Source organism: Stegodyphus dumicola, chromosome 5 (assembly GCF_044657685.1).
Source record: "Stegodyphus dumicola isolate Sdum_Otavi_A_Nest chromosome 5, ASM4465768v1".
Lineage (NCBI taxonomy): Eukaryota > Metazoa > Arthropoda > Arachnida > Araneae > Eresidae > Stegodyphus > Stegodyphus dumicola.
In genome coordinates, this window is record NC_140772.1 from 154,631,630 (window position 1) to 154,658,506 (window position 26,877).

The following is a 26,877-nucleotide window of genomic DNA, read 5'->3' on the forward strand; positions in this document are numbered from 1 at the left end:
ATTTATTTAAATCTAAATGATAAAAATTATTAAAAACACAAAAATTGTTATTATAATTTCTTTGGGAAACACAAGTGAATCCCTAGGAAGTTCAGTTTGATGGAAGGTTATTTTCAAAATTAATTCCATTGCATTTAATTAAAGATAATTACATTAGTTTTCAGAGGCAACTAGGTTTTCCAATCTGATTTGGCACCCTTTCATCTTACTGCTTCCAGTCATTGCGATCTATATCATTATATATACTCTTTTTTGTGCATCTGTTTGTAGATAGTAAGTACATATGTTATCTCGTGACCTATGTAACTTTGAATTGAATGAACTTTAGATAGAATATGAACAAAGAAATTTATGCTTTCTATTCATTTTAATTTTTCAAATACATCAATCGACAAGTAATTTTCATTTAAATCTTATTTTCAGTGATCTGGGAACTGATAACTGTATTTGATCCAACAACTCAGAGAGTGTCCCTTTATCCAGTTCATTATTAATAAGCTTCAATAATGCTTTGTTCAGCTCTGTCATGGCCTCTTGATGAAAGTGAAAAAATAATTTACGTCCAAGGCCGGTTACAAGTTTAATCAGAACCTGTGTCCATCTTTCTCCACCAAGCAGGCTCTTGAATTCGAGATCAAGAGGTCCAAATGTGAAATTCAGTTTCAAATCATTCATATGTACACGCGTTCCACTTCCGGCAGTAACATTTAAATCACTGTAACCATCGATGCTGACCTAAAAGGATTAAATTAAAAAATTTAATGGAAGAACGATACATGTTAGATTACTAACAAACCAAAAAAAAAAAAAAAAAGAAAAAAGATTTATCTCTGTCACAATCATAAATCAAATCCTAATAACATGAAACCGTAAAAATAATAAAATTTCTGGATATTTATGCAATGAAGCAAGTCATTGGTTGCTGAAATTAAAAAAATTTAAATAAAAGTTTTTCTTTCTATTGCCTTCTTGATAAATGGTGAAAACAACCGTAGTTAGCTGCATATCTCTAGCGTGGTTTTCTAGTTTTTTCAGCATTAAAAAACTTCTAATTTATGGTAACAAAGTAAAATGTATCCACAAACAGGAAAGTATTTTGTGTAAGTAAAAGGAATATTACAGAAATTAATAAATCATTTGAAAACATCTTTTGAAATACACAATGTAACAACATTAGTATTTCTCTATGTGTGCTTTTTAATGTACTATGTTTATCATTAAAGACGTCTTTGAAAAATCGGGTAGACCGCGTATTTTTTCTCGCCCGGTTTTCAAGAGGTAAAATTATGCCAGTAATCACGGTAAATATTTTTAAATAATAAGTTAATTTATTTGATTAAATTAGTTATCATTTAAGAAAATACGAAAAACTGCCAATAAATGGTTAAGGTAGAACAGGGTTGTCTAATGTAAAGCCTGTGGATCCCAGTCCAGTTCACCAATTAATGTCTGGAATACCTAAAAAATTTTGAGATTTAAAAATAAAAATAAAACTTATAAAAAAATTTAGTTCCTAGAAATAATGGAAAGCAATTGATTATTTTACATCGATATAAAAACTATTTGACCTTACAAACATCATTTTTAATTAAAATAAAGCTGAAAATGCTCATAAAAATTTTCAGTTCGATATAGTATAAATTGACTGCATTTTAACCGTTTCATTCCGGCGAAGCGCTATCGCGCTTCACTTGTCGTATGCCAAAAATACGGCGCAGCGCGATAGCGCTTCTCTTGTTTTGTATCAAGAATGCGAAGACGCTGCTGTTGGTTAGTATACTTGAAAAAAATTATTGAAAATTGAAAAAAAATTATTGAAATATTCAATTGGTTTCGCATCAGGAGGAGGGGCATGCTTTGGTCCAGGTACTTCAGAAAAAGTATTCGATTCGTTCGAAAAACTTGTATCAACGGGTAAAAGCTCATCAATAATATCGTCATCCGAGGTACTTGCAGTTACTTCATCATCATCACTGCTATCACTAATAACTCGTAATCTCTTAGAACGAATGATGATGTCACTTCCAATATCACTTTCAAGGTCATTACTATACTCTTCATTATCACTTCTCATAACATAGTCACTTTCAAATGAATCAGAACTTAACACATGGGTTATTTCGTAATTATCCGTATAACACTTGGTAAAAAAATGAAAATAATTTCCAATTCCTGTAAAACAACTGCTACTGATATCACTACAACTGCTCTCAATAATTGCGTAAAGTGTACTTACCAACAGCAGCGTCTTCGCATTCCTCGATACAAAACAAGAGAAGCGCTATCGCGCTGCGCGTATTTTTGGCATACGACAAGCGAAGCGCGATAGCGCTTGGCCGGACTGAAACGGTTAATTTATATAAATTATTTTTAAATAACATAAATATGTAAATTATTAAAGCGTATGTTCATTGCTTTTAAACTATTAAGTTTTTTGACTGATAACAATATAATAAGAGAAATCAACGATCTTTTGACACACTGAATGGCAACACCATGAGAATTATCTTCATGTATACTTTCCTGGTGATGTACAAGCTATACTTTAGCTTTCATGCTCCTTTTTTTTTTTTTTTTTTTTTTTTTTTTTCGGTTGGAGAGACAGAGCTTAGTAGAAAACACTCAATTTTTGTTTTATTTTTTATACTTAGACTAACAGAGATAAGCAAAATAACATAACGCAACCAAAACAATGTGAAAGAGTCCATTATAGACGTTTCTAACATTGAAAATTATAGTGCCGGCCTTTCACTAACTCTTCTTAATCGTTACTACGAAAAGTAAACTCCTGTGGAAATAATTTTGTAATGCATTTAGTATTAGCGCGTAAATTTGCGATGTTTAATTTCGCGCTTCATTTCTTTGTAATGTTTAAGTAATTATTGCCGAAAAATTGCTGTAGATAAAGCCTAAAGCTGTAATGTGTAATTTTGCAGATCATACCTGATGTTTTTGCGTTTATTCAATTTTTTACGGAACACATGATAATTTTTTAATCCGAGTTATGGGTGCAGTATTTGTAAATTATAATCCTTCACATAAAAAAGCTGAGCAATCGTGGAGTTAAAAGTACTCTTTTCATAAAACAAGCTTTGAGATTTTTCTATTATATAAAACCCAAATGAGGCAAATTCTCCTCCACTTATTTCCTAACTTCCTTTTCATTATTTTTTCTTCAACCTGAATAGCATACGTTCACTGTGGAGATGTTTCCAAAGGTGAAATTTAACCAGTTTTTTAACTTTTAAGTGTCTACGGGCGGAGGGACGTTTATACATATGCCGTATCCATGTACACTGCGTAAAAAAAGGGAGGACAGTTCTATATCTGCCGTTCTACTAGGCCGATTGACGAAATTCAACTTGCGTTTTTCATGTCTCGAAAGAGCCATTTAAAATATGTATTAGATTTATATATAGCAGGGTTGGCCAAACTTCGTGTCAGTAAGAGCCGCACGTTTGAATTGAGGAATGTTCGAGAGCCGCATCTAGATTTTCTAAAAGCCACAAGTTCATATTTAAATCATTATAGAAGTAGTGGAGGAGGTTTTAAATAGAAAGAAATCCCTGATTAACTTTGTAAAAAGAATCTAAACTAATTAATTACTTCTTTTTGGACACTGAATAGTTTTAGTTTACCATATTTCATACATATATTTTATATGCACGAGCCGCACAAACTGACTGCGAGAGCCGTATCAGGCTCGCGAGCCGCACTTTGACCACAACTGATATATAGCATCGTCCTAATATATTATTAGGACGATTATATTATATAGGTATTTTGACACAAAATCGAACTTTTTCTGAAATAACATACCATTGTTTTTCCATATTTTGATTCTACGACTCAAATTACGCCAAACTACAAAATTTTGCAAAAATCGCAAGAGTAGTTTTTAAGAAATTAGCTCACAAAGTTTTAGCTCTATCTCTCTTTTTTATTAAACTTATTTAATTCTTCCTTTCATATTTCGAAATTCAGTTTCATTCCAAATAAAATTCATCCATATTTTAGGATTTATTTTTAAATTTGCATTTTTAAATAATTTTATGTTTTTTCAAAAAAAATTGAATTATAATCTATAAAATTTTACCCTCATCTTTAAGTAGCATATCTGCAAAAAATTACAGTTTTTTATTCAAATTTCCGAAGATATACGTGAATTTATATATTGGCCCATTTTGAAATTTGGCATATTTGTTGAAAGCGATAAAACATCAAATGTGGTTTAGACACTATGCTAAAATTATATGAAAGTAGAAACGAAGTCACTTTTCTTCCGCTCATGCACAATGCAGAAAGGTAGGAACGAGGTGCCATTTTTTCCTCTCCGGCATAATGGAAGGGAAAATTGGTTGCCACACGTTGAAAAGTTCGCCAAGTGAATTATTCTTGGCACAAACTGGAAAAAATTAGCAAAGATAATTTTTTTAATTTCTCTGTAAATTTCGCATCAAATTTTACAAAATTTAATATTAGACATAATTTGAGTCGTAGAATCGAAATATGGAAAAAAATTGTGATGTTATTTCAGAAAAAGTCCGATTTTGTGTCAGAATACCTATGTTAGAACAATGCTATATATAAATCTAATATATATCCTAAGTCGCGCTTTCGGAACATGAAAAACGCAATTTGAATTTTGTCAATAGGCCCGGTAAGAACGGGAGATATAGAACTTTACCTTTTTTTTTTTTTTTTTTTTTTCGCAGTGCACTTAGAGATTATGCACAGAACAGAGGAGTGTGAAGAGCTACTTACACATTGCTTTTGCCTCAAACAAACGAGGATTTAAACGGTCTCTTACTAAGGTATTAAACTGCTTTTTATTCATTTACTTTACATATATGGCATCGAATTGATGATAAATGATTAAGAGCTGGGTTCTATGCGAAATTATTCATGGAAGCTCCAATGTCAAGGTAAATACATACTAGCACAGAACTCTGCTTTCTACTTATTTAGCCTAAAGGCGTAGGATTTCCCTTCAGCGTCAGTTTAATTTCTCTCTTTGAAAGAATTTTTTTACCGTTTACTGTTAAAAAAGTACTTTCCTGCATTTAGGCCGCAAAATTTGGTTCGATATTTGGTGTTCATTTTAGATTATAGAAACTTCGTTTATTATTCACAACTGGCAAAGCACAGATATTTTCAACGGGATTTCGTCATTCGTCTTTTTAAAAGACCATTTTTTAAAGGCGTCAATTCACACTTATTAACCGCACGGTTTTTTGGAGCTTTTATAAGATTTTACACCCAAAGCTAGTCCGGTTTTGTGTCAAAGTCAGTAGTCTCTATATTACATAGCAAATACCTCTATAATTTTAAACATACGACAACAATCGGACAACTATAATAAATCTGCAGATAAATGTATCCCACGATCACTTACTTTAAATCATTTGTATTGTTTTGTGAGAGCGTATTTCCTCCAACTGGAAACATATAACAGGTGAAATCATTCGATGTTGTAGGATAGTAATGAACCGTCCATAGTATCAGTATTAACTGAAGTGACAGTAAGTGAGATCTTATTGTAACCAAACCTTAATAATGCAAAAGATTGACATTTTTTAAATTACCTGAGTGACATGAATGAAGAATGGTCCATCGCTGCTTATGGGGAATATTCCTAAGATCTTGCCGTTCATGAAGCAGTAGCCATCAGCTGTAAGTTCAGGCACAGAAATACTGAAATTTGCGAAACCCTTCTCCAAGTCAGCTTTCAGAAGTTTGATTTCAAACTTGGAAATACCGGTAATGTTGATCTGACGCATGCGCAGCTGCATCCTTGCGATGCCATCATCAATGTCTTCATCGATATTAGGAATTACAAGCGGATCTACAGGAGGAACTCCGATGTCGGGAATACCGTCCGGCATCTGCTCTCGAAAATTCTCCAGAATTTCGCGAATGAATGAAGAAAGTTTCTCATCGTATTCTTCCGCCTCCTCTTCTATGAGAGAAGAATCTTTAGTCATGGCTGTAATTGTTAAAATCATTGTCAGACCATTTGTCTCTATTAAACACTTGAAAAATAATTATTTTAACAGTTAAAAATAAATGTATTCTGCTATTAGAAATGAAGAATTAAAAAATTAATCAGAAAATAATATAGAGAATGCTATTCAATTTTTTATAGCTCCTGTATACCACAGACGCAATGAAATAAATAAGCAGCAAAACTCAAATTATTAAGACTCAAGTTATCAAGAATTTCAGTCATTCCGAAACTTCTCAGCAAATAATATTATTTTTTAACAGTATTACTTTTGTTAAAATGAAAATACGATGAACAAAAATATAAGATAAAATTCCCTCATTTGGGTAATTATAATTATTTTTGACTTACAGAAAAGATTATGCAGGTCAGAATTGTATAATCATTTATCACAGATTGTACAATCTGTGATAAATGTTAGTCCCGATATTTGGACGCCGACTGAAAAATAAAAACTGCATCAATTACGCATCAGTTCCCTCAACTCCACCCCCCCACACACACACAAAAAAGCATTTTTAATGAGAAGGAGATGCAAAATTCAAAATTTCCGATTTTTTGAAAGGCAGTGAATTTTATCTGCATTTAATTATTCCAGTACTTCTTAGGTTTTAGTAAAACAATTGACCTTGCTATTATGTCAATTATATATTATCACAATCACTTTAGGAGGAATTATCAGAGTTTCAAAATGCGCCAAACTCTGGCAACCAAGAGACTTCTTCACTATCTTAGTGTACAGCATAAGTCTTTTGTTTTAACATTCTGCCAGTCTTCAGTTTTAATTCTTTTTTGTTTCGTTCTAAGTTCTAACAGTTTTTATGGACAAACTTCGATTTTTTGTTTGCTTGTTTGTTCACAAGCTCAATTTGAAAATATGGGATCATTTGCCTACAGTAAGTAAAAATCTGATGTATACACCACATGACTTCCTTGTACGGAATATTAAATTATACGCATTTTTTCTTGCATTTTATTTAAACTTATTAGATTGAATTAAACCTACTTCGCCGACCACGCATAAACCACAATAGAATAAATGCATTCTTTAAAATTCACTTTGTTTACCATAGCGACACTCTGGCGCTAGGTTTACTTAACAGTATTATATTTCGTTCATATTATAACTCAGAATGCACAAAATTTATATCATTTAAAGAATAGAATTATCTAATCGTTGCCACATGTTCTATTCAAATACTATAATAAAGCTAGAGCTATGTATAAAAGAAATTAAGCAAACAAAACAAAAAAGAAACAGTTTTTCACAGACGATTGAGTATTTCTCATTTAATTAATTCAGTTCTCACTTCGCGACAAGGCAAAAATACATAAAAACTCAAAATATCTATATTGAAAATTACGAAATAAATCTCAAACGCTTATTTCCTCGAAAAAATTCCAGAAAGAATTAAGCATGATTTAATTGGCAATAATAAATGAATGCGTTATCTTTGTTGTTGCGAAGCTAAGTTTCTCTAGATTGGCAACAAATCCACTAGTCTCCTGTTTCAAATGTAAACATCAATGGCCGCCATTAAAACCAGGCTTAGCGGCAATTAAACAACTTTAAAATTGCTGATAATTCCAAAAATATTGCACACAGATTTACTAAAGGCATAAAATCCTTAACCGGAAGATAAAAACAACATAATTCAATCATTTTTAAAGCAAAAAATGTACAATTTGCAAACATATAAGAGTAAAGAAACTGAGATTACTGAGCCGGGTAATAGAGTGGATATATATATATATAAAAATTTATATACGTTTGGTGCGGCCGATTGCAACCAAAATACGAGGGGCACATCTACATGTTATAGCAGTTCTATATACAAAATTTCAACGTTCTGAGGCTACTCGTTTTTGAGTTATGCGAGATACGTACGTACGCACGTACGTACATACGTTCGTACAGACGCCACGAAAAATTCTCTTCAGAATTAATTTTAAAGCAGTTTTATAATTTTTTTGAAGGAAAAGAGTATTTTATTCTGTCCTTACGTACAGATATCATGCAAAAACATCGTTAAATTGCATTCGATAGCGGTCAAAATGGATATTTTCGTTGAAATATGCTGCCTGAAACTTTTCGCGATTACAGTACTTCCTTTTTACTTCGTACAAGGAAGTAAAAAATGCAGTAAAATTTACGAACGAATACGGTATTTTGCCACAAAATCATTACAGGCTTCTCAAGGCGATCGTTACGAAATTTTCACCGGATTAAAATAAAGAAAAACCCTCTTTGGTTAAAGGTTCGTTGATTAATAGCTTCGTTGATTATATTTTGGGATAAATACCTAAATACGATATAAAATATGTAAGCATGTAGCAATTAATTTTTAAGTCATCATTCTTTTCTTCCGTTAAATTCGCCAAACTGTGCCAAGGTGGTTACGCAAATACGTACGTAATTATTTTTAGTTCATCGTCCCTACAAAGTAACTCGTAAAATGACAAAAACTAAAAAAATCATAACCCAAAAGTTTTCTAACCAGTTTGCAGAGAGCAGAAAACAGATTTCAAAATTTTTTCAGGACTTTAATTAAAAGTACTCGGAACTTTGCTGAAGGAAATGTTTGAATAAACTAAAATCTTTCTGTTAAACTTGGTACTGTAACTAATAAGCTAAAATAATTCACAGCCGCAGCACGCTGTCAATCAACTGCTAATTTGTTTACTTAATAACCTTTAAATCGCTATCAGCTCTGCTAGCGCCTCCCAGCGGCCGAGCGCTACAGTCGTTGAACACTGTTAGTTCGGAACAGAGTGCAAATCCCAGAGAACAGGCTGGCTGCATAAGCGTTTCCGTGGTTTTCCCCACGAAATGTAAAGTGTATACGAGCCAGTTTACCTTAGAAAGTCCTCCACGAAGACATCCGTCCCGTTTTGGCAGATTAGCATTCGAGTGGTTTGCCATAATAAAAATAAATCAAACCAAAACAGCTCTGCTAGCTTACTCTTAGCTTGTGCGTGGTTAAGAAACATTTCCGTGAACTTTTGCTTCCAGGAAGTGCGATTGATTGACCTACCCGAGACAAAGTAAGACCTCCCAGAAATTATATCCTCTGTTTCTTCTACTATCTGAGACAAAGCTGTAGGCTAAGTAGGAGTAAATCATGACTAAATTTAAATAAAGAACTGGTTAGTCAAACCGAAACAAATCAGTAAGTCGGCTTTTATATGATGAACTTAACTTTTGTTCGCTTAACAGAAATTACACTTTGAGCAATTAGAGATTCTTTGTCTTGTAGTCCCTGATGCACTTTGACATAATTTTACCAAATTAAATTAAAAGTTTTAAAAGCTTAGAAACGATTTCGCTAATATTATCTTTTTCATCCAGTTATGTTTGCAACTACTATAAAGATTCGTTTAATAATTGACACTCATTAACACTTAAGTACTAGTCGATCAAGCATTACGATTGTTATTAAATGCAAATCCGAAATCCAGAATAAATCCGGATTTTAGATCATTAGTTCAAATCTAATATGATGACACGTAGAAACTATAAAATAAAAAATATGAAATAGTTCTTTTATGAATAATAAAGTATTTATGACTTTTAAAAAAAATCCAAATTTCCAAAAAAAAAAAATGCTCAGTACTTATTTATTTGTTTTATTAAACATTTATTTCCGTGTAAATTATTTGAACTTTTCATTTTTGTGCTAAAACTTTCTCTTTAATTTTACAGACAAGATAATATATTATTCAGCTACAAAATTCCACTGTTAAAATCCTTTAACTGCCGTGACGAAAATTTCCATTAAACTTTCAATCAAAATATTTACATTTTCAAAAATTTCTTTGCAACTTTAGCCGCAATCGATAGTGATATTTTCTAGGATTAAAACCATACTTACAAATTTCGCCATTCGTTAGTTGATGGGCTGATTGGAGCCCTGGTCATCGCAATGAAAAACTGTTATATTATCTTCCTTTATTATCACTTCACCACATTTCTTCACAAATTCCATTAATTGCAAAAATTTCGTTTTCGCTATGGCAAAAATCTAAGTAAAATAAGATTGCTATTTTTCCTAATTTTCAAAATCGCACATTCTTATGTCCGAATTGCTCCAACGCCGTTTTCTCAGACCAATGTCACTGTAGAAGGTAGTACCAAACATGCTTTTACTTTGCAAATCCAGTTACAGCTTCAAAATTAGAAACCTTTTTTGGCGTAAGCAAAAATTCAAACTTTTTAATTTTGATAAAATTACTGTAATAATAATACCCTGTAAAAATAAGTTGAAACAAAAAATTAAGGAGAAGCGCAAGCTGTTCTTCTAATTGAACTTAATTGCTTTCAAATCTTTCTTTCTTCCCAATGTTATGCCAAAAAAAAAAAAAAAAAAAAAAAATTAGAATATCTTATTTCAAACAAATATGTCTTGGGGCTTCATTTACTGGATCTCCGACTTCTTGTCCAAATACCGTTAAAGGGAGTTTTCTTCATGTTTGTCTCCGATTTCTGGATTATTTTCTTTTAATTATTAATTAATTATGGATTATTTTATTTTAATTCTTAATTAATTCTCTTAATTAAATCGGTTGCTTTGTGTTACCCCCATAGGCTCTACACTTTTTGAAATCTCGGCGGGCATGCGTGGAACCTTGCATTCATCACCTTTTTCGTCATAGGTTGATTTTTTCATCCGTTCGGATTATTTTATTTGAAAGATTTTTTTCATATATTTTTTTCGTATTTTAATGACAATTATGTGAGTACAGCTTTAGGTCATTACTCATCTATCTTGGATTTTAACTTTTTGACTTGATCATCTAGGCATTACGGGACCGAAATATTTTTCAAGAATGGCTGAGTTGATTTTTATCTTGGCAGACTTAAATTTCCTCTTGACTCTTTTCTCTTCTCTGAATCAGAGAGTGCTTTCTTTACATTTTTAGCTATTTCAGGATTCAGTGGCTTTTGTAACTTAAAGTTTTTGCCAGGCACTGGTGTGGATTTAAGATTTCGTATCGTGAAATCATAATCGGTTGAAAGGTTGTAGGAATTTAATTTCCTATTAGTTATTTTTATTTTAAAACAAACTTTCCTTTACTCTCTTGTTTACCACCTAGGATTCTCTACCAGAATGAGTTTTCAGGATCACATTTTATGTAAATGAGGTAGATCCAGTATTTAAGTTGAAGTCTCGTTCACTTCTGTAGAAGTGCTCAGAAATTTCTAGTGCAGCATGTTCTGCCTTTTCGCCACGTCGTTGCTTTCAGTCTTAATCTTACGACTTTTCGGCCGTTTTGTTACGTGCCTGCTATTATTCGCCGGCGATCTTTAATAAGGGCCAACCATGGAGGTAGGAAGTAAGATGGAGTCGCCCTAAACAAGTTTCTCCCGTACCCTGCTCTGAAGCACCGGTGATCCCTACGTGGTGACCAAAACATTGGGTCATTTACCATTGAGTTCTATGGGATTTGACGCGTTCGGATGTAAATATTTTGTAATTACGTAGTAAATATACATATAAATGTATATATTAAATGCTATATTTTTCACAGGACAGTTTTCTCAGAATGGTTTAATTTGAATGAAATATTTTCACAAGTTTTCATTAATTACATTAGAAAAAAAAATTAAGGTAATTCAATTTTATTCGGTTAAGGTACAAAAATTAAGATCAAAGTTTATTATATTATTAATATTAAAATTATGTATTATTTCTTTTCTATTTATAGAGCTTCTTCCTAAAATACTTTCTTAAATATGACATGATTTTTTGGCTTCTGAGGCATCTTTTAAATCGAAAAATATAAGTAAATTTATAATTAATGCTCTATTCGGTTCATTTTAAATTAGAGAATTATTAAAAATTAGCGGAATACTTTAAATAGTACTTAACTTTCTCTGAACATTTCTGAAAGGGAATAAAATAAGTTTTTTTAAGTATTATTTAAAACTTGTAACTGAGTTATTATATAATGTAAGGGGAATAATTCTTTTAATTATACTTATCAGATTTTTTTTTACCCTTCATTTCAACAATACATATTCCAAAACTCTTTATTACGTTCTTAAGTGCGCATCTCATAGCATTTGCTTTACAGTAACTTTTAACGGATTGCTTTCCAATACGAACAATTCTTGCTTAAATAGTTTTATAACGTATTTGTCAGCAGGATTTCAATTTATGTTTACAATTCAATATTAAGGTTATTATATATTTAGATAACATTTATAATCATTATAAATTAGATACATTTAATAATTAGATTTCTTGACAGTACTTTCACAGTTGTTTATAAGTGAATAAATTCTTCATTTCAAATACATTTATAAATAATTTAATGAATATTTAAGTATTTTGTCAAAGGCAGATACATGCTTTTTGCAAGCACATGCATAAATACCCATACATATTTCCTATTTTTCATTTCCGGCATGTGCAAATCTTTAATTTCTGTGCATTCACTATATTTTTCGCGTAAAGTAATTTACACTAATTTAGCATACACCCGAAAGTTTTACATAAAAAATATATATGAATATAATTTGAATGAAAATTATAAGTATTATTTTTAATACCTACTCAAAGGTCAGTTTTTCTTCAAATTCCTCCACGATGGCATCTCTTTCTTTAGGCAGATAGCCCTTGCATGCGTTACTCTATTTAATAAAAACTTAATCTGACCTATGTGCCTAATTACAAATATTTTAAGATACATAATTTTATATTTATAAAACGTGTAAGCCCAAAGTGATTATTTTTCAGATATATAAAATTAAAACGATGGGTTTAAAATGAGCAGTAAAGCCTCTCCTCTAAAAATTTTAAAAGGTACATGTTATATATATGGTACATATATGGATGTGAAAAAAATTTGTTTTATTTAAACCTTTTTGACTTTTGGAAAATAAAATAAAAGTAGCGAATACTCTATCAAGGGTATCGAAAAACGTATACAATTTTAAATATACCATAAGGTATTTTTCATTCTTTAAGCATAACATTTTTCTTAAAATCTATATTTTTGTAGTGCAACAGCTTATAATTTTATAAAACAAATTCATAATCAAAATCGCTGTTGTTAGTTATCGAAAAATAACCAAGATGTGATTTTTGCGTAAATGTCAGTAAACTATACAAATTGCTATTATCCATCACACTATGAATGTTTCTTTCATGCGAAAGTGTCCCTTTTTCGATTTTTATGGAACTGTCGTGTGTCGAAATACTATCAGAATCTTGTCAAGCGAGCTTCTGAATGTAAACAAAGAACACCCCATCTGGTGACCCAAGCTTCAAAGCAGTGCTTCACTTTTAGCGCGAGTTGGCCCCTCCTCCCTTTCCTACCTCCATGGGGCCAACTCTGTTAGTTATTTCTGTGCAACTTCGATTGGTTTTAGTTTAGTTAGCATAAGATTAGTTTCATATTTTCTAGCTTAAGTTAAATCCCAAGTGATGGCTTACTGTAAACCCGAAAAGAGGCCATCTGTGAATTTTTTCGTGTTAGAATAAAGGGTAAATTTAACCCTTCTTTGGACTTAACATTTAAGTACGGAACTCAGCAATTATTCGCTATACAGTTTTAAGCTAGTATTCTAAGTTAAGTATTCTAGCTTTGAAGGACTAATAAATTAGCTAAAATATTACAAGCTTATCGATCTTTCAGTCAACGTAAACGCTCTAATGATCATCGTCATTATCAGAAGTCCTAAAGAAGGATATTTTAGTTGAGTGTTAACACGAAAACTACACTAATAAAAATAAAAGCTAGTCATAACTTCTAGAGAACGGAGCTGCGTACCTCGTCGTTGATGGTTACCACTCGAACAGAAAATAGAGGCAAACAGAGAAATCATTTACTGCTTAGGTCAGATAATGAAAAATATTATCCGCTCACCTCCACAACCGTTCAAGGGCCGAGTAGTCGTGCCTAAACGTCAATCAATGTATTGTCATAGGCTACGGTGTTTGAAAATGACGCACAATAATCTCAGTTATTCGTATATATACTTTGTATAAAAATTTTTAATTTTCACAAAGTAATATATACTAAGTATATATTACTTCGTGAACAATTTAAATATAGCTAAAATATTGCTACTAATGCCAAACTATGCATGTTAACAAGCTGAATATAGCTAAAATAATAAAGAAATTGCTTGTCCGACACACCAGCTTTTTTTGGAGTAGTATATTCTTCATTCCTAAATTTTGTAAAAGTTCCCCCCCCCCAGGAAAAAAATCTGGTGTTCCGGATTTCGGACTTTGTACTATAATATTTTTAATGGAAATTTGCGTGGGTATTTGATGACAAAATTCAAAAACAGAAAGAATTTATTATCATAAAAATAATAATAAAGTCTTGAATTCTTCATTTCGAAACTAGAATTCCTTTTTTATTTATTTAACTAGGAAAAATCGAGCGGAGAACATCTCTACAGAGATAGTTTATGTTTTATCATGTTCAGAAATAAATGCTTGAGCAGAAGCTACGCTGTCGAAAGAATGATTAATAAAACATGCAAAATCAAAAATTCAAGTATTTTTAAATCAGAATTAATGACATATCCCAGGCAGCTTGCATTCGTAAATTGCACAAGAAAAATACGTGCAATTTACGAATGGCCTTTCGTATAAAAAACTTTCAAGTTGAACGTAAAAATATCATAAAAAGTGTCCAGTGGCAATTACTAAATATTTACGTATATTTTTACATTATACTATACGTAAAATTTAGGTATATTTACACGAGAGACTACTGTTCATTCGCAACTTTTACGTATAATATACGTAAATTTCAGGGCTCAAATTTTCGCTTCACGTATGCGTATACATTTAGTAAAAATTTACGTAAATTTCCCCGATTTTTTACTGTATATAAACGTATATATTAGGTAAAAATTAAGGTAGATATTCCCCGTATTTTACGGTACAAAAACGTATATATTTGATAGTAATTGACCTAAATCTTCCCTATGTTTTCTTTGCATATGCGAATGACTGGCAAAAATTTAATCCGATGTATTCTCCACTTTACTGTGTATAAATGCACATTTTTTGGTAAAAAATCTCCAATTACCTTTGCACTGCATTTTTCATAAAATGTACTTATTTTAATCTCATATTTTTTATATAAATCTATGCAAAAACTTTCTGTATGCTATGATTAAAAAGTAAAATAATTTTTATATCAAATTCTTACATATCTGCCTTTTAGTTATGTACAGCAATATGGAATATATATAACTGGAAAATTTAAATGCACTAGTAAATGCAAAAAATAAATAAATAAATAAATTTCTATTAAAAAACTACGTTACACTTAAAGGCTGAAAATGACTTTTAATATTTCATTTCAAAGTGTCTACAAAATATGCAATAAACTTAGTAAACATCAATTCTGTGTTTTAAATCAATTAATACCATTGTTCATTTGCATTTTTGTTTACTAAATTCATTTCATAAATTTAAATTTAGTAACAAACTGTAGCAAACAGTTCTTTACTAAATAACACTTTAAATAAATTATTTGCTTTTCTGAAGGATATTTTCTTATGACATGTAAATGAACGATAGCATTAATTGATTTAAAACATAGAACTCAGGTTTACAAAATTTATTGCATATTTTGTAGTCACTTTGAAATGAAATATTAAAAGTGATTTTCAGCCTTTTAGTGTTATGTAATTTTTGAATAGAAATTAATTTTTTTTGCATTTAAATTTTCCAGTTATATATATTCCATATTGCTGTACATACCTAAAAGGTGGATATGTAAAAATTTGATATTAATTTTATCTTTTAATCATAATATGCAGAACATTTTTGCATAGATTTATATAAAAAATAGATTAAAATAAGCACATTTTACGAAAAATGCAGTAAATAGGTAATTGGAGATTTATGCAAATTTTTTACCAAAAATGTGCACTTATACACAGTAAAGAGGAGAAGACATCGGACTAAATTTTTACCAAAGTCATTCATATATGCAAAGAAAACATAGGGAAGATTTAGGTCAATTATTATCAAATATATAAGTTTTTGTACTGTAAAATACAGGGAATATCTACGTTAATTTCTATCTAAAGTACAATATAGTTAATTAACAAATTCAGTAAACGAATGTAGCACAAAAGAAAACATACGTTTAGATTATTTGAATGAGTGTGCTAAATTTTAAAATTGTTAAATATAGACCAGGAAATTGTAGAAAACTTACCTTTTCCAATAGTTTACCAAGTTGACTTTGTTATTTTCCTTGAAGATGAATGTTTAATGTCACAAATATTTCATTCATATCTTCAGATAATACACAAATCTATACATATTTATTTATTAAAATTCAGTTTATCCCAAACATGTTAAAGAAAATATTAATTTGCATGCAAGTTAATCGAGTAACTTCTGTTTTAATTACACACATAATTATGATATGTAAAAATTTTACATTTATCAGTCAATCTTGCAATATATTGTAATCTATTATTGTTGTCTTTTTCAGTTTAAAATCTTATAAATATATTAGATCAGTACTAAAAGTTCACCTCTACAAAAGAAATGCTTTATTGAAGTATTTTTAAAAAGTTCCCTTTTACAATTAACTGTTAATTTCATAAATAAGTTCATAAAATTATGCAAATTCAAAATTACCTAAATATGTTCTTTATTTTATCTTATATACCAGATAAAATTTTAAAAAGTTAATTTGTTTAGGAATATTTAAGTTTTTAAATATTTATCTCATGTGACTTTTCTATAACATCATTATAAATGTACATGTTGATGTGCACATACCAATTATTTTTTTTCATCAAATAGCTTTATGGTATTAAATGATTTAAAAAGAGGCAACTGGACAAAAGAAAGCAATTAGAATTTGGCTATTTTTTTATTAATTTGTTGTCAAATGCTGTGCATTTTAGATTATGCTCATATGATGACAATGAGTTATTTAAATTATAAAATTATTATGAACATATCCCACATAAATTAACAAGTATACAATTTCAAGTTGTTTGAAGTATTATGAACTAATACTTGCAAAAGAAATACACATGAAATTTAAGAATTAGGTTTATTTTACAGGTATTCGAAAACTGCAATTACTGCTAAACAATAAAAACTAACATTAAATCTGAAGAGCATATTTTTTTCAATAATAAAATTCCACATAGACTTCATGCAGCTTCGCCATATTTGTTCTATAGTTCGCTGTCTTTAATATCCTGCTTGATTTTTGTAAAAGTGAATTCTTTGTCACCCAATGTTTTGGAAACAGCTCCTAAACAAGAAAAAGAAAAATTTGTAATAATTTCACACTTCAGATGTTTTCAGTTTTTAAATATAGTTGAAGTATTAAAAGATGCAGTGAATGCAGTAAAGTGACGCAGTAAAGATGCAGTAAAGTGCACTGAATATTTCATATTTAAAAATTTAATTTCATACTATCACACAGTAAGCTTCAATTATATACCTTACACAATGCCTATAATTTCAAGTAAAAAATACTTAAGATTTGTTTAGAACTGCAAGGTTGAGAAAGTCTTTAGTATTTAAGTACATGAGAAAAAACTTAATTTTGTATTAATTATATTGCATTAGCCTTTTCAATTTTACTCCTACATATAGTAAAGAATATTTGCTTTCTTACAGATAACTTTTTCTTAAATAAAGAGTAAGCAGAAAACTAATCACAACACTATATACATATAACAGAATACTTCATAAACATATACATGTCATTAACATACGTATATGCATTAACAGGCTATTTTACACATTTCAATAAACCAGAAACCAATACACAATCAAAAGTATTATCAGTAAATTCCTCCAAAATCAGAGCAAAAATCTTTAATTATGATAACAATGGCATCTCAGTTTGCAATATAAAATATTTCAAGTCTACGTTCATGTGCATTCTAAGCAAACAGAAAGCTGAATAACAATAAAATTATAAATACCATAAAAAAGTTAAGAGCCACGTAGAATGATAGCAAGACTAAATGAAGTCTTCCTTCAAAAATCAATTTAAATTCAAAAATTTGCCTTCCTGTTTAACATCTCAAAATAGAGTTACTACTTACACTAACTAAATTTCCTGTCTTGGCAAAATAAAAATTGTCACTTCTGTTGCAGGAAATATTTGCTGCAAACTTTGTATGCAAATAATCCAGTGAAAAAAATTTAATTGTGGCTTGAATATTTTCTTTATTAAATAAATGAAAAATTCCCACATAATATTAATTTATGATCCACATGAAGCTTTTTACCTCTACCATATCATGCAGCTATTTTAAAATATATACTCTCATATAAAAGCCACAGAATTTTTTTACCAATATTAATATAGTATAAATCATTAATAAATCTTCTAAAAACAGCCCCAAAATTTCTGAATTTGATACCCAAAATATAATTCTACGTAACTGTTAATGTATGCATTTGCTTGCACATACTTAAAATGAATTATACACACAAAAACTTAACATATTAACTTTAATAAATTTTTAATTAGCAGGATGACTCAATTAAGGCAAAATATGAAAGAAATCTACCTGATGGAATAGTTGTAAAAGATATATATTTAAAAAAAGCTAATATTGTTTACCTTACACATGGCAGAAATTGAGTAAACTGTATGCAGCTGGATTATTTATTAGGAATAGAAGTTAGATCAAAGTACCAAAGTCACGCTAGGGCTTTAACCATTTGGGTGCAAAGAAGCATCTCAATTTAAAAAAGAATAATTTAAAAAAGCTAATAGAATTTTATAACTTTTACAATCTAGTACAAATATTAGACACATAAACAACACTAAATGCCATTATTTACTTGCATATTTTCCTTCTTTGTGTACTTTACTCCTTAATTTTTCAGGATATGATTTAGAAACAGAGTTATGGTAAAAATGTATACTGGTAAAAAAATATTGCTGAAACTGATAAGTCCTTTGAATTATATACTATAGTGCAGAGGGATGGAATATGTGACTAAATATGATAAATCAGATTACAATAACATTAAACAAATAACATGAAAAACTGAAAAAAGAAATTTTATTTGAAATTATTTTTTAACTCATGGAAAGACAGACAGTATTTCCAACTTATTAAATTCAATTATATTTTACCTTCGTCAAACCAATATTGGTAAGAGAATTTTATTTAAAATCGGTGCTAAGCTAAAGCTGCTTTCTTGCCTAATTTTATACTATTGAAAATACCGGTAATTGTCAAAGTTATTTGTACTCAATATGTGTAAGATTATTAATGAGCTGCCAAACCGCAGTTAACCATCTAATATACTACATTCAACGTTATTATTTTTCTTTTTGAATGTCAGGTTTTCATTATTTCTGCCAATATATCTGTAACAGGACATAAAGATTGAGTTAATGTAGAATAGAAAATTACCTTGCAAGTTAGCACCTTTACCTTAGTGGCAGTACTTCATTCTCTAGAAAAAACATTTTCAATTATTATACTTAAACGAAAAATTCATATTTGTTACAGCAAAACATCATTAACACAATAAACCAGAGTTGAATGCAAATCTAGTTTAACTCCATTCTTGAAAACTAGTTTATTACTTTCAATTTAATTTAAAAATAATAAAAAATAAGGTACGTATTATGATGACTACCTAGATATCTCGCCTAAACTGGCAATCCTTGTAGGTTATACAGGTTAACCCTAACATAGGTTATAGAGGGCACTAAGATAGAGAGTATTAATCCCACACTAGGGACGCTAACATTTGGTAGGAACAGTTTGAAAAGTGAAACAGATATTTATAATGAACCAATGCAAAACAAAAACAATAGTTCTTTAGGGACAAAGCCCCTTTGGACTAATAAATACGAGTAAATTAACAGCTTTTAGCTATTTTTTCTTCTTGTAAAAAATAGACATACAGAATATTTTTAGAAAATAACAGTACTTTAAGCATGCATTTTCCACATATTTAACACAATAATTCATTCTAGCTCTGTTGCAATACTGGCAAAGGTACTCCTCTGTTATTAGGACGGGATTCAGAAATGTACAATGAAACCTCGAGATACGAGGAAAGTATGAGCAAAATACGAGCATTAATTCGAGTAACGAGCCAGGCTGTTGGTACGGGTGGCGTCATTTCCCTATCCGGCTCAACTCGGGAAATCCCCTCGACAGATCACTCGGTGTTCTTTTATATACGTGTTTGTGCACTTGTAAGTTAATTGTTTTGACATTTAACGTGAAAATAATTATTTCAAGATGCCTCGCAAGAAGATTGTTGCCTCAGATAGTGCTGCAAAGAAAAATAAGGAGGCCATGGCCGTCAATATCAAGAAAGAAATCATAGATAAACATAAGCATGGTGACGGAATTGGCGAAGACTTGCGGCCTTTCAACATCGAAAATCTATACTATTCTGAAGAAGCAGGAAGAAATTAAGAAACCTGATGTAACCAAAGGAATTATTTCTTCCAAGCACCATAAAAGTACTCCTAGATGTTGAGAAGCTGTTGTTGGTGTGGATTAATTAGAAGGAGTTAAAATGTTGGTAACAAAGTTAAACTATTGTTATATTATTTACCAGTGTTATTTATTAGGAAAAATTGACTTGATATTAAAATGTTGATATTTTTTGGGGTGTGGAACGGGTTAACTGAATTTCCATTATTTTCAATGGGGAAGCTTGTTTCTAAATACGAGAAATTCGCTATACCAGTTGAATGCTGGAACGAATTAAACTCGTATCTCGGGGTTCCACTGTAGATATGTAAGCATGTGTATATGCATGTATGCGCATATATGTGTAAAATATACACATACATACATAAAGAATATACACATGCACACACGAGCACCTACATTTAAAAATGCATGCATATAAACACACATTTCTGAATCTGGTCCTGATAACAGAAGAATACCTACATGAATCATAGGATTCACATTAATCAGTTTTATTAGAATTCTTAAATGCAGAGGATTTACATTAATCAGTTTTATTAGAATTCTTAAATGAAATCTTCACTATCCGAAAATTCAGTTTCATTTCCAGCTGAAACTGTATCAGGACAATCTCATTTATATTATTTCCCTCTAACAACTGAACATTTTGAAAACCTTTTCTATTCCATGGAAAACTAATGCTAAATTAAACATACATTTTCTAAATCTGAAAATTTTAAGTTAGCTTAGAAACTGTAATCATTCTTAAAAAAGTTTGATTTATGCAGATGTTAGATCAATAAAATTACTTTCCTGTGAAAAAGTAATATGGCATTGAACAACACGATTTTACACATCAAGATATACTGAGTGAAAATTCCTGAAATGTTTTATTTCTTGGTATCTCTGCAAGAATTGTATAAATAAGACTACCTCCCTTTTTTTAAAAAAAATGTTTAGTAAATACTATGAAGAAAATTGATTACATTATTTACAGTTCATAATTAATAGAAAATAAATCATTTCTTAGCTTATCAGAATTTATTTTTATCACATTCATAAACAGTACTAATTTAAACAAACATACCATTATGATTTCAATAACTATGAAATAGAAAATCCAAATCTGCATCTTTGATGGTCTAGTAGATTGGACGTCTCGTTTACTACAATTCAGCAGGGTGCTGACTCCCCAGACTGTAATATATATATAATTAATTTACAAGGGAAAAAGCAACAAAAATATAAACAATTTCTTAGTTTTATATAAGCATTTCTGCACATTTACAATTTTAATTTTTTTAACTATCTAGTTATATCAAAATACATGATTTAGTAAAATATAATTCAAATAATTTAAGGTATTTTAGATCAAATACTAATTTTTTCATGCAAGTCTAATAATCAACATAACTATCAAGTTTTGACTTCGAAAATTATGTTTAGAGAAACTTGAAGCTGCAGTAAATAGTAATAAACTTATTCAAAACTGAAAGTAAAGCATTCTTACTTTATTTTCTTTCTTTAACTATGGCAGATCTTTTAAAACAACAAAATCAAACAAACAAAAAAGAAATGCATTCATGAAAGGACTTATTTATTATTCATGAAAGGATATATTTCAGTAATTACAAGTACATAAAAATTCAGTATATATATAAAAAAAAAAAATGAACACAGATTTGGAACAAAGTACCTGTGTTTCTATGGCATAAAATTTCCTTTTTTAAGAGCACAATATCTTTGACTTAAAGATTATATATTAAAGCAAATTTATAAAACTAAATTCAAAAATAAGAAATTAAATTATTTTTAGGGAAAACACTAAGCAAATAAAAAATTTTGAATTTCATAAATAAATGAAAGTTACATGCTTTATTTTTTGGCATAAGGTAGATAACATTTCCATAACAGATTTCTGAACAATTAGTCATGTTAATATTGCCTTTCTTTTTCCATTAAAAGCTATTTCCTGCTTAATTAAAGTATGCTTTTAGATAAATATTAAAACGTTTGAGTAAAAATAATATAACTATAAAAAGGTGAGACACATACAAAAAGGAGTGACACAAACAGTAAGAAACAGACTAGTGCAAAATTTAACAGTACCAAATCCTGAAAATGAATCATTAGGCACGTACACAAAAGAACAACACATGGAAAATCACATTTCCTACACAGACGTTATTTATAAAATTTTATATAGGTGAAGAAAGTACGAGTATTAAACACTGAAAATAAAAAATATTCACTTACTTTCTTCAAATAATTAGTAACTTCGATGGATTCAGTCACAAACGCCAATCCACGAACAAACAGTATTCTTTGCGACTTTACCATTCTTTTCGACCGCCATTGCTGAGTGCTGACTTCACAAATATCCCGCCACAACCGGAAGTAGAAAGTGTCTGCTTTGCCATTGGTCAGTGAACAAGAATTGCAACGCTTTTTTTTTCTTTATAATTAAACATATTAAGAAAGCCTCTAAATTAGCATATGAAATAAACTTACTTTTGCATTATTTAAATTTATATTCACAGCATCTCTGTATTAAGGTAATAATTAAATTTTTCTACGAAAAATAGAAATGTCTGTGTATGCGCATGCTCAGTGTATAATCGTAAATCCGGTTAATTTTTAAAAGTTAGCGTAAAATTAACTATGCAAATTTTGAGTTCATTTAACTGGACCCTTGTACTTATTCTGTAGATCTCCATATTAAGAATGTCTTTAACTGTTTCAGGAAAAATATAAAATATAATATAATGATTTATTTACATTATTTATTAATTTTTTCCTCATATAAAAATTACTAAAATCGCTATATCATTTTTTCCGTACATTAAACAAAATAAAAAAAAATTAGCCTCATATGATTTTTATAACAAAGATTAAAGGAACTGAAATATATGTAAAATATCAGGATTCAACTTGCAATTTCGTAGAGTTATTATTATTATTATTAAATAAAAATATTAGTATATCTTTGATTATAATTAATGATCCTTTGGTCTACATTAAACTATTGTTCAAGAAGTTAAACGTTTTCGAGCATCTTCTGCTGTATTTATTATTCTATTCCTCGACATGAAAGATTTGCTAGTCTTATTCCAATTTAATTGCCCACATTTGCTAAATAAAATAAGGCGAGTATTATACCAAACTCAGTAAGTACACAAATTTAATATACAGCTTCTTCCAGTTAAATGGGTAATAGGATTTTCATAAAAGAAATTAAATTGTGTAAATTAATGTAAGTGTTGATATGAATAAAAATGACAAATTTGATATAAGAAAATAAATAAGTTATTTTGAAGATGTTTGAATTAAGAAAATATAATTTTTTTGTAAAAATGCACGTAAAGATTTAGCTCACATGTTAAAATTTATAGAAAAATTTTAGCCTCATATATGAATGCCCCTTTTTTCATGTTCGTGGACAAGGAAAACAAAGTGAAATGCCAGAAATACACTAAATATTTTGAATTAATAAACTTCATTTTCAATCTTTTTAGACTTCGTATAATATCCGTAAAAGTGGCGAATGAAATATACCATAAAGGCAGTAGTTTCTTTCAGAACATTCGGATTCGTATAATATGCGTAAAAGTGACGAATAAAATATACCATCATGGCGGTAGTTTTATCAGTACATTCGGATTCGTATAATTTTCGTAAAAATAACGTGTGGAAAATAACGATCAAGAGTCAACAGTAACTTCAAGCCTTTTTCATTCGTATAAATTTCGTAAAAGTAACGTGCAAAAAATACCATACCCTTATTTCACCAAAAAAGTGTGCTTTTTTTTTTTTTTTTTTTTTTTGTGTGTGTGTGTGTGTGAAAAGACATATAATTTTTTATTTAATTTCATAGAAGAATTTATCTAATTAAATAAAATCACTTAAAAGAGAAAATAAACACATTTTAAATATTTCAATGAGGAATAGAGCTATTTCAAACTAAAATGACAATGGCTTTATGTCTGATAAAAACTTTAATATATCTCACTTTCTCAAATCCACAGAATTATCTATCTTTAAACGAAAAGAAATAAATCCGTCATATTTCTAATCCGAGTTGATAAAATAAAATATCAAATATTCGTATACCTTTCGTTCTAACGGCGACTAATATTGCAGAACAAGAAACGAGAGCTGATATCAACTTCATTTTAGGTACCTGTAAAGAGAGACTTTTGATTAGGTAATTTATATCAACAGCATAATCAATAAACTTTCTATAATAGGCATAATGAGCGAAAAGAACTTAGCATTGTAAAATTAAAATAGATATATAGAATAATATTTCCAAAGAATTTCTAGTTTGAAAACTTAGTAAAAAATTAAACGCATTCTCCAGCAACTTGAAGCATTTTAAAGGCAACGGCTTGTTTTACTCAAGAGGATTTTCAAACGAAACTTAAAGAGTTGGAGGGAGAGAAAAGAAAAATAAAGAAAAAAACTTTAGTATTGTATTTTTCAAGAAATAAAATACTTTTGCAAATTATTCACTAAGTAGTTTTTTTGAAAAGTGGGAATTACAGAAATTACAGAAGTGTCTGAAGATTTAGAGGTTCTTATCAGAGTAAAATAAATAAGTCCGTGACAAATCAGATCGAGAAAGACATCGTTTTTCTTAGACAGTTACGTTTGATATTGAAATACTTTAAAAAAATCTGCCATGAAAGATAAATAGATTCCTTATCAGCTAGATAAAAAATTATCGTTGTTCTATATCACTATTTAAACAAATGAGCCACCCAGACGGATATCGTTTTATATCCATATCAAAATTAAAAGATAATAAAAGATAATTGTTAAAAAAAATAGTTACAGGATAAAAAGACAAATAGAAATGGTACAAAACATTCATAAGTATATATTACTTTGTGAAAAATTTGAGTATAGCTGAAATATTGCTACTAATGGCAAACTATGCATGTTAACAAGTTGAATATAGTTAAAATGTTGCTACTAATGCTAAACTATGCATGTTAACAAGTTGAATATAGCTAAAATATTGCTACTAATGCTAAACTATGCATGTTAACAAGTTGAATATAGTTGAAATGTTGCTACTAATGCCAAACTATGCATGTTAACAAGTTAAAATATTGCTACTAATGCCAAACTATGCATTTTAACAAGTTGAATATAGCTAAAATGGCCCAACAGCGGCCGAGCGGTAAAGTCGCTGAACACTGGTAGTTCGGTCCGAGGTTCGAATCCCGCGAACGGGCTGGCTACATGGGCGTTTTCGTGGTTTTCCCCATGTGTAACGTGTATACGAGCCAGTTTCCCTTAGAAAGACCTCCACGAAAGGCATCCCTCCCTTTAGGCAGATAGCCCTCGAGGCTTTGCCATAATCACACACACACACACACATATAGCTAAAATGATGCTGCAAATGCTAAACTATGCATGTTAACAAGTTGAATATAGTTAAAATGTTGCTACTAATACCAAACTATTACGGCCCACCAGCGGCCGAGCGGTAAAGTCGCTGAACACTGGTAGTTCGGTCCGAGGTTCGAATCCCGCGAACGGGCTGGCTGCATGGCCGTTTTCGTGGTTTTACCCATGTGTAACGTGTATAGGAGCCAGTTTTCCTCACAAAGTCCTCCACGAAGGCATCCCTCCCCTTAGGTAGATAGCCCTAGTGTGCTTTGCCATAATTAAATAAACCAACCAAGCCAATTGTACCAAACTATGCATGTTAACAAGTTGAATATGGACAAAATATCGCTACTAATGCCAAACTATGCAAAACATTTTAAAAACAAGAAACTGCACTGTTTTCGAAGATATAATTATTTTAGAAACGTGTTTATTATAGCAGCCTTAACGACTCAAAATCTTGTCAGTTATGCCCTGTGGAATCAAACGTCGCTCTTTCAATAGCCACATCTGAATTCCTGGAGGCTCAGAGGAAAAAGCTACCGCCCTTGCAATTGCCCGGAGTAGGACATTCCAGATATACTACGACTAGATTAGAGTATTACGAGTCAGACTAATATCATAGCAAGGCTATTTGAACAACATCCTCAGTTTGCAGGTATTCAGTCATCACAGCAGCACAATGAAGTTAAGCATTGTCATTAATGAAAACATATATGGGCCCTAAACAGTCTTACTTAGGCACGCAGTACTTCATCTACTTACCTTTGCATGGTTACAAAATCTTCGCCATAGGTATGAAGCTCGATGCGGCCGTTTCTTCCTGATCTGCCCAAAACAGATATACTATCTCAGTGGAAAGTAATGTATTTCATTGATATGCGATGGAAAGTTACGTGTTCCAGGCTTTCACCAGTATGTGAAGAATTACTATATTAACTGAATACGGACTCTCCCATCAACAATACTCTGGTTCAGTCATCTAGACTCCTTTGACAACGAAGACAGCATCATCTGAAAGGCTCTGTTCTGGGAAACGCTAAAAACAGGACGGACG

General features: G+C 30.2%; 1 protein-coding gene and 1 long non-coding RNA gene across 2 annotated transcripts; both read right to left on the bottom strand.

The window, feature by feature from the left end:
• Positions 1–348: 348 nt before the first annotated feature.
• LOC118203175 (uncharacterized) lies at positions 349–24,987 on the bottom strand. Its single transcript, XM_085817275.1, has 4 exons — positions 24,966–24,987; positions 24,534–24,603; positions 5,586–5,986; positions 349–735 (listed from the first exon to the last, which is right to left on the bottom strand). The coding sequence occupies exons 2-4, from the start codon at positions 24,592–24,594 to the stop codon at positions 403–405; spliced, it is 795 nt and encodes a 264-aa protein (XP_085673401.1). The 5' UTR covers positions 24,595–24,603; positions 24,966–24,987; the 3' UTR covers positions 349–402.
• On the bottom strand, positions 16,890–22,826 carry LOC118203256 (uncharacterized). Its single transcript, XR_004760538.2, has 4 exons — positions 22,680–22,826; positions 21,511–21,620; positions 19,398–19,440; positions 16,890–17,263 (listed from the first exon to the last, which is right to left on the bottom strand). It is a non-coding gene; the product is annotated as an uncharacterized LOC118203256 (long non-coding RNA).
• Positions 24,988–26,877: the final 1,890 nt, after the last annotated feature.

What these genes read in the sequence shown, in the direction of transcription:
- LOC118203175 (XM_085817275.1), bottom strand. Translation starts at nt 24,594, where the DNA reads ATGAAGTTGATATCAGCTCTCGTTTCTTGTTCTGCAATATTAGTCGCC. An exon ending in AGTCGCCGTTAGAACGAAAG is followed by an intron (nt 5,987 to 24,533) that starts GTATACGAATAT and finishes TAACAATTACAG; the next exon opens with CCATGACTAAAGATTCTTCT. An exon ending in TCTTCATTCATGTCACTCAG is followed by an intron (nt 736 to 5,585) that starts GTAATTTAAAAA and finishes TAATCCTTTTAG; the next exon opens with GTCAGCATCGATGGTTACAG.